Below are 12,747 nucleotides of genomic sequence, written 5' to 3'. Positions count from 1 at the left end.
AGACTGCTTATCTTTCTCCCATGGAACAGCTCGTAGATTCTAACTGCTTGTCTTTGGGCTGGCAGTGCAAGTCCTTTGTCCAGTCAGAATAATCAGAAGAGTGCCAGAGGGCCCTACATCTCCCTAAACCCTCCTTCACAGGACCTTTTTTCTCAGCTTGCATTTCCTTGATTAATGTCACTAATGTTACACATCCAAAGGATCTATTCCCACATCCAGACAATTGACCCTTCTTTTCTGTTCGCAGACTAGTTTATCAAACAGTAGTTTCTAATCCTCACTCACATCAGAATTCCTTTGGACGGTTACCCATACACCATCCCAAGATTTGGTTTCGCCTGATCTGGGCTAGAGACCAACCACTGCTATTTTTAAACAGTCCAGGTCATCATAAACTGTGACCAGAATTGGGGAGGTGCAGGAGAACTTCAGAGGAATAAGTAAGAGTTAGTCTGGAGGTAGGGGAATAATAGAATGACAAGTCATGACAAATCCTGGGGGTACTTGACTAGGATGTGGTGGGCTGCTGAGGGAAAGCTTTCATGTGGCACAGAAATGCCAGGTTAAGGATGATAGGAGCCTGGAAGGAGAGTGGTGAAAGAGCCATGCATGAATTGGGAGCTGGTCAGCAGTCCCTCAGGCATGCTTTTCAACATTCTCATTTCTTCCTTACCTTAGATCCCATGTACAGCGCCTGGATTTCTTGGTGTCGGGCAGCAGTCAGTTCTCCATAGAAGTGAGTGGTGAGGTAGTTGGCCAAGAAGTGTGAAGTGGCCAGGCTAGGGTGCTGGTCAAGGGACTGCTCCGTGACTTCAAGGCACATGGTGGAGTCAGGGATTCTTTGCAAAAGCTGTTGCAGGAAAAGGGTGAATGAGGAAGGTAAGATCTCCAGAAGACTCCTTAAGCCAATCTTGCTTGTTTAGGAAAGGAACATTTAGACCAACCCCTTATCTCCACTTATTTTTCCCACAGGGCGATCCACAAATGAGCCAATGAGCCAACAGGAGTTGTGCAGACTCTTGGTGCTAGCCAGCCATTTGGCACCTAATGCTGGGCAAGGCAACTCCCGGTCAAGGTGAGCACAATTGGACCCTGGAGGACATGAAGGGGCAGATCTGAGATGGCAAACGCTTTCAGGAGGCCTAGCATCAAAAAGCTCATCTGAGTTTTCTCATTTCCTTCCTCCCCAAAAGGGAACTGGGAAATCAGAGGCTTACTTGCAGAGCCTTCTCAGAATCGCCTTTTTCTAGAAGGTGAAGAAGATGCTTTTGATGGAGACTGATTAAATGTTCTCTTGGAATGGGGTACAGGCAGCCCCACTCCTCACACAGGCCATATTCCTGGAAGGAAACACACATCATCAGTCCCTTTAAATTACTGGTCTTTGTCACTCATCCAGCTTTTGCATGATTTTTGCTCAACTGTAGTCTCTAATCTGCTAAAAGGTTTGCTGATTGTTGAAGGGAACTTTCGTGTGAGACTGATATGGGATCATGAATGCAAAGGACTAGAGTGACAAGATAAATCAGGAAACTATCAGAGCAGGTTGACCAGCAATAATATCATTTCCCCCTTATCTCTCCTATAAAAAAAGGAAAGCAAGTGATTCTGGCGGTTGACATGTGACATCCACACTGGGGATACTAAGGAAGTGGGGAAGACTCGGTCTAAAGGAGCTAGCCCTTCCTCAGCTCTGATTGCTGCCATATGAGGGCATGGGCCCATCGCTGTAGATTTTTGATTTATCACATAACATTTCTCACATTAGGATGCTGGTCATAAAGCAAGATAAAAAAAGAAAAATTCTGCACATTAATGTTGCCTGGGCCTAGCAAACACGTCTAGAGGTTGGATTCCAACCACGTGCTCCTCTTGTCCCCAATTTGCGAAATAAAGAGGAAGGGCTCAAAGAATGGATTACCCAGAGTTCTGTCCAAATATTCCAATATGGTGGGTTCTGGAATGTTGATATGTCTTCCCTATAATTCTGCCTCAGGCTGCTTGCTTCACGATGGTTCCCTGTTTCTCAGACTGTTAGAGCACTTCCCACTACATTCTGTTGTTTACTTCTGTCACTTACATATATTAAATTGCATCCACCCAGGAATGTGTCTCACGCTTTCCCCACAGAGACCAATGTGAGCTGCTTAAAAGTAGGGACTAAGCTGACTTATCACTGTTTTGCCACCTATTAGCACAGATACCATCAAGTAATAGGCATACAGGAAGGGTTTACTGAAAAAGTAAACATTTGCACACCTAGTTTTTGAAGGATGGTGTATTCATTCCTTAATAAAGATCAAATGTATATTTAGTTGTTTAATGGCCCATAAAGCACCAAACCAGTTGTTATAGATTCATAGTAACCCTACATAATTCAGAACAGAACTGTATTCCATAGGGGTTTTAATGGCTGTGGTCCTTTGGAAGTTGATCACCAGGCTTTCTGTCAAGGCCTCTTGGTAGAAATGAACTGTCTACCTTTTGGTTAAGTAACCAAGGGCTTAAATGTTGGCACCACCCAGGGATTTCACTACTGGCCAATAACCATGTGAAAAGACATTCAAATTCACTAGTAAATCATGGAACTGTAAGTAATATAAATGAAAACAAAAATAAAATAGCTTCTTACAGGTAAACGGTGAAAAGCTGAACAATATCAAAAGTTATCAAGAACAGAGAGTAATACAAACTGTAGGAAAGAGTAAAACTGGGATAACCAATTAGAATAGAAGTTGGCAACGAGTTAGTAAAAGTGAGGATGTTCATGTGCAGTCAAACAGCAGTTCTACTCTAGTTATGTCTAGGTGTCTAAGGCTTATCATTCAAAATTGTCTTTCGTAGCCTAAAGATTAGCTGTTTATGTTGAAGCAATTATTGTATTAAGGAGGATTCTATGTAGATGGGCAGGAATATGTGAATGGAGCATGTTAGCCTATCCACAAGAGGCCTGGCTATGTACCATTCTACAAGGGAATTGGCCAGTCTCAACATTCTACAAGGGAACTGGCTAGTCTTGCCACTGAATTGAGCAAGCCAGGGTGAGAGACAGATGGATCTTCTGGTACCACTGAAGAGAAGGCAAGATAACGTAGGGTACCTTTCCTGCTCCAGCTACACCTATGGCAACATGTACAGCCGAACTGGAGACCTGATGTGAAATGGGACAACTGGGGGTGGGAAATCAATATTGGTAGGACTGAGCACTCTGTTAGACAAGCTCGGTTGGAGAGCCAAAATTGTCAGGCTAAGAATTTTAGAGTACCAGCTAAAGAGCTGTGAGGCTTGAGGTTGAGGTGCCTGTGTACCCATTCTGGGAGCTGTTTTGACTGTGCTATGTTATTAATCTGGATTATAATCTTTTGACTTCTTCAGTATGGTTCTGTATGGTCTGTGAGCTATCACACTGGATTTTGGGCCAAGCAAAGCAGTAAAATTGGTGTTGAGATGAGCAAAAAGAGGTATGGGAGTGTGTGGGGCATGTCTGACCTCATGGAAATTGGTTTTGCATTATTGATGCTGTTGACGGGGCTGGTTCCCCTTTATGAAGTTGGAAAGGTCAGACATGGCCATCCCCATGTGAACCTGTGGCCCTTGGTTTTTTTTTTACAGTATGTATTCTAACCTCTTCAAACTTCAATGGAGAGACAAGTCCTTGAAGAAGGATATCATGGTTGGAAGATAGAGGGTCAGAGCAGAAGACGAGCCTGGATGAGATGGATTGACACAATGACTGGTAAAAGGGTCAGGTGTATGACAGATGATGAGATTGGCTCAGGATAGGGCAGGGTTCAGAGTCATTGTTCATAGCGTCACTATAAGTCATGGCCAACTTGATGTCACATAACGACAACAAAAACTGCTCATGTGGAGGTTAGAATGCAAATGGTAAAGGAGTATGGAATGCTGAAACGTTCCAGGAGTATAGAAAAAACTCACTATGAGCCTAAGTAACTGTGTTAAGATAAAAAAGTATGTTACAAAAAAAAAAAAAGTATGTTACAGTAATCTTAAATAGTGAAAATCTGAAAAGAATCTAAACATCTACCAGTAGGAGTAAGAATAGATTGATGGAACCAGCTGAGTGAAGACTTATAATTCTGAAAAGGAGAAGAAGGGGAAAACTTCTAAGAAAAAGGTACCTTTGCTTCAAGAATCATGTTCATGACAGTAGATGGATCTTCAACACAAGAGCTCCTCAAGGTCTGCCAGTCACACCACACTGGGTTAGCCTGCAAAGCTAGAATCTAAGGAAAAAGAAAAAAAAAAAATCTAGAATCTAAGGAAAAAGAAAAAAAAATCCATCAAACCAAACTGTAGTTTCTCCTGCTGTGAATAAGGCATTGGAGTGTCCAGGAAGGAGTCATTCCTCGATCTATGCCCCAAAGCAAGGCTGTCAGAGAGTGTTAGGGCTGAGGAGGAATTAGAGTAAATGAGGGAAATGTAGTCTGGAGAAGAGAGTAAGTTTTGGGCCTACTACAAGACAATTATTCTCAAAGTATAATCAGGGATTGGAAGGCTACAGTTAGGGTCTTTACTTATGGAGAAGGTTCTTATATCCTTGTTCACGCCTTCTAGGGTTAGGATTCCATCTTCCATCTCAAAACTTCACCCAAGATATTCTCTTGGCTTAAATGGTTTGCAGGTTCCCCTTTCATGCAGCATTTCCAGCACTGCATGCAAAGGGGAAGGAAAAAGAAAAATCCTTCTTCCCTGCCATTCAGTTTCCCTGTGGGGCTATCAACTACGCTGTTCTGAGTATAAATGGAACAATAAACACACATTTTAAACTTATTATCTAGGTGTATCCCAAAACCTACCTCATTAAGCATTGTGATCGAAAATACAACACTTATCTCACATTTTTTATTTTTTTAACTGTCACGTTCATGCATCTTTTTAAAATAGTTCTTGAAATTTACCTGACCTTTTTTTTTTTTAAATTTACCTGACATTTAAGATAATCTTTTAAGAGGAAATAATATGCCTTTGAATTGTGGTGTTGGAGAAGAGTACTGGATATTCCATGGACTGCCAAAAGAACAAGCAGATATATTTCAGAGACAGTGTAGCCAGAATGTTCCTTGGAGGCAAAGGTGATAAAACTTCATCTCACATACTTTGGTCATGTTGCTAGAAGAGGCTATTCCTTGGAAAAGGACATGATGCTTGGAAATGTAGAGGGATGGCAAAAGAGAGGAAAACCCTAACCTAACCAGGTGGATTGACACAGTGACTGCAGCAATGGGCTCAAGTGTCCTGGAGGTTATAAGGATGGCACAGGACAGGACAAAGCTCAGATCTGTTCTTTAAAGGATCACTATGAGTCATACTCAACGGCACCAAACAATAATAAAGTGTATAAAACATACACAAAGGCCAAATATACCACATGAAAAATCCTTGTGGATTGTAAAGAATTATTTCAATGCTAATTGTGCACGCTTATCATTGGCTTGATACATATATATTTAAAACTATAACCAAAAACCAAACTTACTAATGTCGAGTCAGTTCCAACTCATGGTGACCCTCCATTCGGTTTTTGAGGAAGTCAATTTTAAAGTGTAAAGACTGCTCATCATTCTCCCATGCAGTGGCTGATGGATTTGAACTGCTAACCTTTCAGTTAGCAGCCTAATACAAGCCTTATGGGATGAAAGTGCCTTATTTAAAACTGTTGTTGTTGGTGTTAAGTGCCGTTGAGTCGCAGGCGACTCATAGTGACCCTATGAAGCAGAGGCCTCGACGCTTGGGTGCTTTTCATCCTCTCTCCAGGTTCATAGGGTTTCCAGAGGTGAGCTATTATGGAAGTGGATGCCAACTATTATTATTATGCACCATTAAGTTAGAACTAACTCATAGCTGACTCTCCAGAGGGTTTTTAGGAGTATTATTCCTGAAGATGAAGGGCTACCATAAGCCAGGACATAGATAGAAGGCCATCTTGTTCTTCATTTAAGAACAGAATCAGAGGGGAGCTCTGGTGGCCTAGTGGTAAGGAGCTGCAACAATCCCAAAAGTGCACGGTTCAAATCTACCACCAGATGCTCTGCCGAGGAAGGAGGGACAATCTCCTCCTGTACCAGTCAGATCTGATTTGACGGTACACTCACACAAAAATAATAAAAAATTTAGAAAAAAAAAAAAAAGAACAGAATCAGGTGCAGAGTAAAAGCCAAATATAGGTTTTATGTCTTTAAAGGCTCATCTGAGATTGGGCTGGAGATGGCAACAGGGGAAGAAGCCTCTTAGTGTCACAAAGGATACCTTCTGATACACCTGGAGCTCTGCCAGCCTTCTCTGCAGTTCACTCTTCAGTTCTTCCTCCACAGTGGGGTCTGAGATGCAGTAAGCCAGGATCTCCAGGCATGACTCCAGGGGCCACCTGTCCACAAACTGCAGGGTCAGCTGGCTTCTCAGAGACACATCCTTCACGGCAAACAGGTATTGCCAACCTTCTTTGTCTAAAAGACAAAAAAGATGCCCAGAGGCAGCAAGTCTGGCAGTGAAGAACTTCAAGAGCCCTGCCTACTTTCCTCGACAAAACAGTTTTGTTCAATTTCATAAAACAGGAGTTTTGAGGATCCTTACAATCTTTCTGACCTTAATTAGTTTTACCCCAGGAAACATTACTCCCAAAATAAAACCACTGTGATCAAGTTGATTTCAATTAATGGTTACCCTTCTTTGGTATTTGGAGGTTACTTTATGGGAGGATACTTTCTTCCAGGGAGTGGCTGATGGATTTGGACAATTTACCTTTCAGTAAGTAGCCCAACACACAATAAAGTGTGACACCAGGACTCCATTAGAAAACATTACATATCAGGAAAAATTATATTCTTTTTTTTTTTAAATTATATTCTTATACTTCCCTTTATGCAGAACAAATTATATTAGTGAGCTCTGCTGGCCTGGAGAGTAAGAAATTGTGCTGCCATCCCAAAGGCAGGTGGTTCGAATCTACCAGACATTCCTCAGGAGAAAGACAGGCAAACTCCTCTCATTTGATTTACAGCCTCTAAAAATCTTCTGCATGGCCAGCTATGGGTTGGTTCTGACTTGAGGGTAGTAAGTTTGAGTTTTTTAATATTATAATCTTGGGATCATCAGAAGGGGAAAAAATGAGGGAAGGGGGAAAAAAAGAAAGGAAGGAAGAAATACAAGAAAAAGTGCAGCCTTTCAAGTTTTGTCATTTTGCACATATAGTACTTTTTCTGTCTCAACTTGTCAGCGGAACTTTCGGTTTTTCCTCCAGTAAATACCTGTTCCTTCTACTGTTTGAAAATTATTTAAGATAAAGTACAGTTTCTTTCCCCCTTTGATATCGAGGGCCATTATGGCTTAATAGATCTCTCTCACTGACATCTATCTCTCACATCAAAAAGAGAAACTTCAATCAGGTAAGATCATACACGCAGGCAGAAGATTCCTCTACCATCTGAAGGAGGCCTTTTTCACCTTTCCAAGGTTCAACCTATCTTATTAACAATATGCCCTGGCCTAACGCACCCTTAAGACTCTTGAGGGCTTACATCTCTATCTGCACACAAAATCTCCTGGGGTGCTTTAAAAGCGGGGTCATCAAACAGAGTCACAGTCTTTTTATTTATAAAGTTTTATTGGAGCATAGCCACACTTATTTGTTTATGCATCGCCTATGTCTCCTTTCATGCTATGTCAGAGGTATGTGGCTGCAACTCTGAAATACTCTTTACTGAAAGTTTGCTGACACCTAGTGGGTCATGGATTTATCTTTCCCATAGGTGGGGCTGGTTAGTAGAGGCTCCCTTCTCCACCCAGTGGCAGGCCCATGGCCCACCCACGTGAACCATGACTGGTGGGTGAGGGGAGCCACAGTTACTTTTGTGAACCCTGGGGTCATTTTGATGTCACCACCCTCTAACAGTTCAAGGGGTGCTGTCTCTAACCAATTCAAGTGTCATCACTGGATATTAATTTTAAAGTGAACTCTTGGCTGTTGCGACACTGAGCCTCTGCATGTTAGACCCAGAAATTTATAGCTTTTAAAATTTCAGAGAGATTCTGGACTGAGATACACAGGGTTGAGAATACTGGTTCTGAGTGCCTGTTCTCATGTTGAACAGATCTGGGTTTCTCAGCTCTGCTCTTCCACTTAGTATCTTGGACCAATTTCTTAACTTCTTTGAGCCTTGGATTCCTCTCAACTCTCCAGAGTTGCTGTAGGGTTATATGTGAAGATGTGTGTAAAGCATGCCGCCCAGTGCCTGCATGTGGTAAACACTTGGTGAATGCTAAAGATTATCATTAGCACTAGTGAAAAAGAAGCACAACTTTTGCTCACCACATGCTGCAGCACAGCCCAGGACCACATCCTTGATGCTGCTCAACTCGTCCACATCTCGTCCATACTCGTCAAGGAGCTGAAGAGCCCGGAGCCAATCCTTGACCACCAGTGCTTCCTTGAAAGCCTCTGTCAGCACATCCAGGGCAATGGGAGAATGCAGGCCCAGGAGCACAGTGGAGAGACTGGTGTGGCCGCAGAGACTGGCTGCCAGACTCTGTTCCTGCGTGGATGAGGCTTGGAGAGGTGTCCAGGCAGCCAGGAGGGAGGCCTCCAGGGTCGGGAACTGTTCCAGGAGGCGCTCACACTCCCGGGCTACCTGCTCGGCTGTCAGAGGCACCTCTCTACGGCCACGGAGCTCCTTCCATGACAAGCTGGGTTTGGTGGTTTTTGTTGCCCTGGTGGCCCCCAGGCAGGCCACTGTAGCCAGCAGCTTTGAACGAGACTTCAGGAAGGCCAAGGCAGAGGCGGTGAGAGCTGCGGGTGACGAATCCCTGGGGGAGAAGTGGGGCTTCCTCTCCAATACAGGATTTTCAGTTGGTCTTGGGAAGCTCAGTGTAGAAAGTGGGAGGCAATCCTGGCAGTGCAAGTGGGCCAGGATGTCCAGGGGGGTCAGAAGGGATGATGTCTGCTGGCTTTGCTGGGAAGCACAAAGGGCAAGAGGCTCGCAGCAACAGTTGACGATGACTTGTGGCACACTGAGGCTGAGGCCCTCCTGGGCCAGAAGGGCTGCTAGCCTGCAAGGAGAGAGATGAGACATGGAGGTCCTGGGTCTATCAGCACCATAACCCAATCCCAAGTATCCATCTGAATTTACGTTTGCACAAGCAAATGGGAATGCAGGTGTTTTAACTATTGTTACTCCTTTTATAAACAAAAAATGAGTCTATAAGGCACATTGCCTTGTTGTTTCATTTAATAACAATGTAACAGATGGGACATCTGTCCACATTCCTCTACAGAGAGGCCTCTCACTAGGTTATTGCCATGTAGTATTATTGTTTGATGTAGATGAGCGATAATATAATTAATCTCCTAATAGTGATCACTGGAATTTTCTTATCTTTTGGTGTCGCATATAAGGCTGTGATAAAATGACTTTGTAGATGCATCATTTTGCACATACATAATAAACTTGCGGGATAAATTCTTCTGAAGTGGACTGCTTGGTCAGAGGCTATTAATGTATACTTTTAATGCTGTTGTCATTGTTAGGTATGAATGTTTCCCGTAGCAAGCCTATGAACAACAGACCTAAACACTGTCCAATCCTGTGCCATCTCATATAGCATCAACAAATTGCCTTTCCACTCAGGCTGTATCAATTTATATCTCACCAGCAATGCATGTGTTCCTCTATTGTTCCCAGTTTTCAGAAGTCTGCTATTTCAGAAGAGGATGGCCAAAGGAAGAACACAGACAGATACAGTATTAGAGATGGAGCCCAGATGGAAATATGAGGATGGCATAGGGCAGAGTTTGGATCTGTTTTTTATAGGGTCACTATGACTCAATGGCACCTAACAACAATAAGTGATGTATGAGGATGTTTGTTTTGCCACAAAAAAAAAGCCAGCTGAGATTGAGATTGTTCACAGCTTCAGTTTGCTCAGCTCCACGATCAACACTCTTGGCACCAGCAGCCAGGAAATCAAAAAACGTATTGTGATGAGAAAGTCTGCTGTTAGGGACCTCTCTAAAGTACTCAAGAGCAATGGTGTGTCTCTGGAGACTAAGGTGCACCTGATAGAGGTCATGGTCTTTGCAATCACTTGTTATGCATCAGAGAGTTGGACAATGACTAGGGAGGATGGAGGGAGAATTGATACCTTTGAGCTGTGGTGCTGGAGAAGAGTATTGAATGTACCACGGACTGCCAAGAAAACAAATAGATTCATCCTGGAGAGGGTTAACCTGGGCTACTCTTTGGAGGCAAGGATTCTGGTGTTTCGTCTGACATACTTTGGACATGATGTAAGGAGGGACAGGTCCTTGGAGCGGGACATCATGCTTGGGAGGGTGGAAGCACAGCGCAGGAGGGCAACACCCTCTATGAAGTGGATTGATTCAGTGACTGGGGTAATCGGGATGGGTGTGTCAGAGGCAGTGCGATTGGCACAGGATAGAGCAGGGTTTAGGGCTGTTGTATACAGGGTCGCTATGAGTTGCAAGTGAACTGATGGCACATAACAACAACAAAAATGTGTTCTCAAACTTTAGATTTTTGCTTTGAAGGAAGACAAACTATAAGTGGTAGAGGTTGCAAAAGAAAAGCTGGGAACACTGAAATTTAACAGTTATATAAGAGTATGAGCTCTGGAAGCCTAGTGCGCAAGGTACTGTGCTGCCATGTCAAAGGCTGCATGTTCAAATCCACCAGCTGCATAATGGGAGAAAGATGAGCAATCTTTTCTTATACAATTTACTGATTTTTGAAAATATGTTAGAAGATTATCTATTAGTTGATTCTGACTTGCCAGCACATAACAACAAGAAGTATATGATTAAATGCAAATTAAGGGCAAATTCTAGATGGCATTTCTGTAGCAAAGCACTCACTGTTCCACTGAAGGTGGTGTCTTTGATGGAACATTATGGGAGCTGATGCTCCCGGGGGTGACTCTTACCTGTCTGGGGGAACTTGTCTCTCAAGCAGGAGGTGTGACACCAGTTGGGATGAGCTCTGCTGCAGGAGAACAAAGGGATTTCCTACCCTGACTGTCACGTGATCTGCAAAGGTAAAGGTACGACCTGTCGTTGTACCCACTGACTGCAACAGTTCACAACCACCTTCTTCAGAATCAATAACAAAGCACCATGTCAAAATGATATCATTGACTTATTCTAGGGAAGGTGATTTTCCACGTGACTTTGGCCACAAGTTCATCTATGCCTTACCACTGCTCTAGAGGATTCCAACCGCAAACTAACTTCAGTGGGCAGGTGTAGCCACAGATAGCTCACGCTTGCTGTCTTTACCTTGACTGGCATGCAGGTAATGTTCACTCTAGGGACTCAAGTAAGACTCTGATGCCCACATTAGAGACCTGATTCCTTTGCAGGAGGTCCTCAGTGCCATAATGGTCTTAAGGTCTGAGACAGATGTTCTTGAGTCATTTAACTCTCTCAAAATGTACTGAGCTACTACTATATTCTGTAAAACTATACTAGGAATTAGGGCAACAAAGAGAAATAAAACAGACAAAGGAAGAAAGAAGGCCTTTTCAAATCTAGGTGTCTTTGGTTACTGTTCTCCCCAGAACTTCTTCATCTAGTATCTTGCCTCCTCCTTGCACTACACCTGGCCCTAAAACGAGTCATGACTCCACTTCCACATGCCACTCACCAGGCTCAGAGCTCAAGCTGCGTAGGAGAACTGCAGACATGGTGCTGCAGTAGCCGAGGAATGTGCCCACGTAGTCAGCCTGCCTGCTGTCGGCGGGGGCCTGTTTGAGCAGGTTTTGCTGGAGGAGTTGAGTCTGGACGTGCACAGGGTGGGCCTCCACCTCAGGAGTTTTCTGGGCCGCCTGCTCCACTAGGGAGGACAGCGGAGTACTCTTGGGCTCTGTGAGGAGTTGTGGTGGGAATTGGGATGCTGGCTTTAGACTGTGTGTCCAGCTTTGGGTCAACTTCCAAAAACATATGTGAAATGGGCTTCCTGTACATTGCAGGGGGACATCCTATAGCCCGAGTACTCTACTTACAAGGTGGATACAACTTCCTAACATGGGCATCTGTACAAGTGAATCTCAGCCAGGAAGAGTCTGAATCTGGAGAAATTTAGGTACACAGTTCTGCTTTCAATGAGCCTTGGTGGCACAATGATTTAAGTGCTCAGCCGCTAATCACAAGTTTGGTAGAATGAACCCATCAAGTGGCTCTGCAGAAGAATGGCCTGGTGATTTGTTCCCATAAAGATGAGAGCCAAGAAAACCCCATGAGATAGTTCTGTCCATACAGGCTCACTAGGAATTAGAATCAACTCAATAGCACCAGTAACAATTCAGCTTTCATCCTTGGGTCTCTGTGCAAAATAGACTTTAAGAAGAGCACAGTTAGGGAGCTCTGATGGTCTAGCGGCAAAAAGCTCTGCTGCAATTTCAAAGGCACATGGTTTGAATCCACCAGATGCTCTGCTGGAGAAGGAGGGGCAATCTCCTCCTGTGCCAGTTGGATCTGATTCAATGGTACACAACAACAACAACAAAAAAGACTTAGCCTAGGAAGAGCACAGTTACCTTTTGGGAAGGGCTGATCATCATTTACTGAACGTCCGCTTAGTATAGTTCTCCCTGGGAATGAGGGAAATAGATCAGCTGACACTAGGGTGCGCCTGATTCAGGCCATGGTCTTTTCAATCACCTATTATGCATCTGAGAGTTGGACTATGAAGAAGGATGACAGAACAATTGATGCCC

General features: G+C 43.7%; 1 protein-coding gene across 1 annotated transcript in view; it reads right to left on the bottom strand.

Annotated features, from left to right (window-relative positions):
- The window catches only part of ZFYVE26 (zinc finger, FYVE domain containing 26), an 85,419-nt gene that overhangs the window by 37,412 nt on the left and 35,260 nt on the right, over positions 1 to 12,747 (bottom strand). The window contains exons 18-24 of the mRNA XM_006884754.1: positions 11,676 to 11,894; positions 10,957 to 11,059; positions 8,330 to 9,066; positions 6,271 to 6,467; positions 4,143 to 4,247; positions 1,218 to 1,340; positions 674 to 850 (exon numbers count right to left, since the gene is read on the bottom strand). Of these exons, the coding sequence (XP_006884816.1) occupies positions 674 to 850; positions 1,218 to 1,340; positions 4,143 to 4,247; positions 6,271 to 6,467; positions 8,330 to 9,066; positions 10,957 to 11,059; positions 11,676 to 11,894 (1,661 nt within the window). The remainder of the gene's footprint in view (positions 1 to 673; positions 851 to 1,217; positions 1,341 to 4,142; positions 4,248 to 6,270; positions 6,468 to 8,329; positions 9,067 to 10,956; positions 11,060 to 11,675; positions 11,895 to 12,747) is intronic.

This window comes from Elephantulus edwardii, unplaced genomic scaffold (assembly GCF_000299155.1).
Source record: "Elephantulus edwardii isolate Elephantulus edwardi_28Jun2011 unplaced genomic scaffold, EleEdw1.0 scaffold00037, whole genome shotgun sequence".
In the NCBI taxonomy this organism is placed as follows: domain Eukaryota; kingdom Metazoa; phylum Chordata; class Mammalia; order Macroscelidea; family Macroscelididae; genus Elephantulus; species Elephantulus edwardii.
Note: the sequence above shows the minus strand (reverse complement) of the source record. Positions and strands in the feature narration are given on the sequence as shown.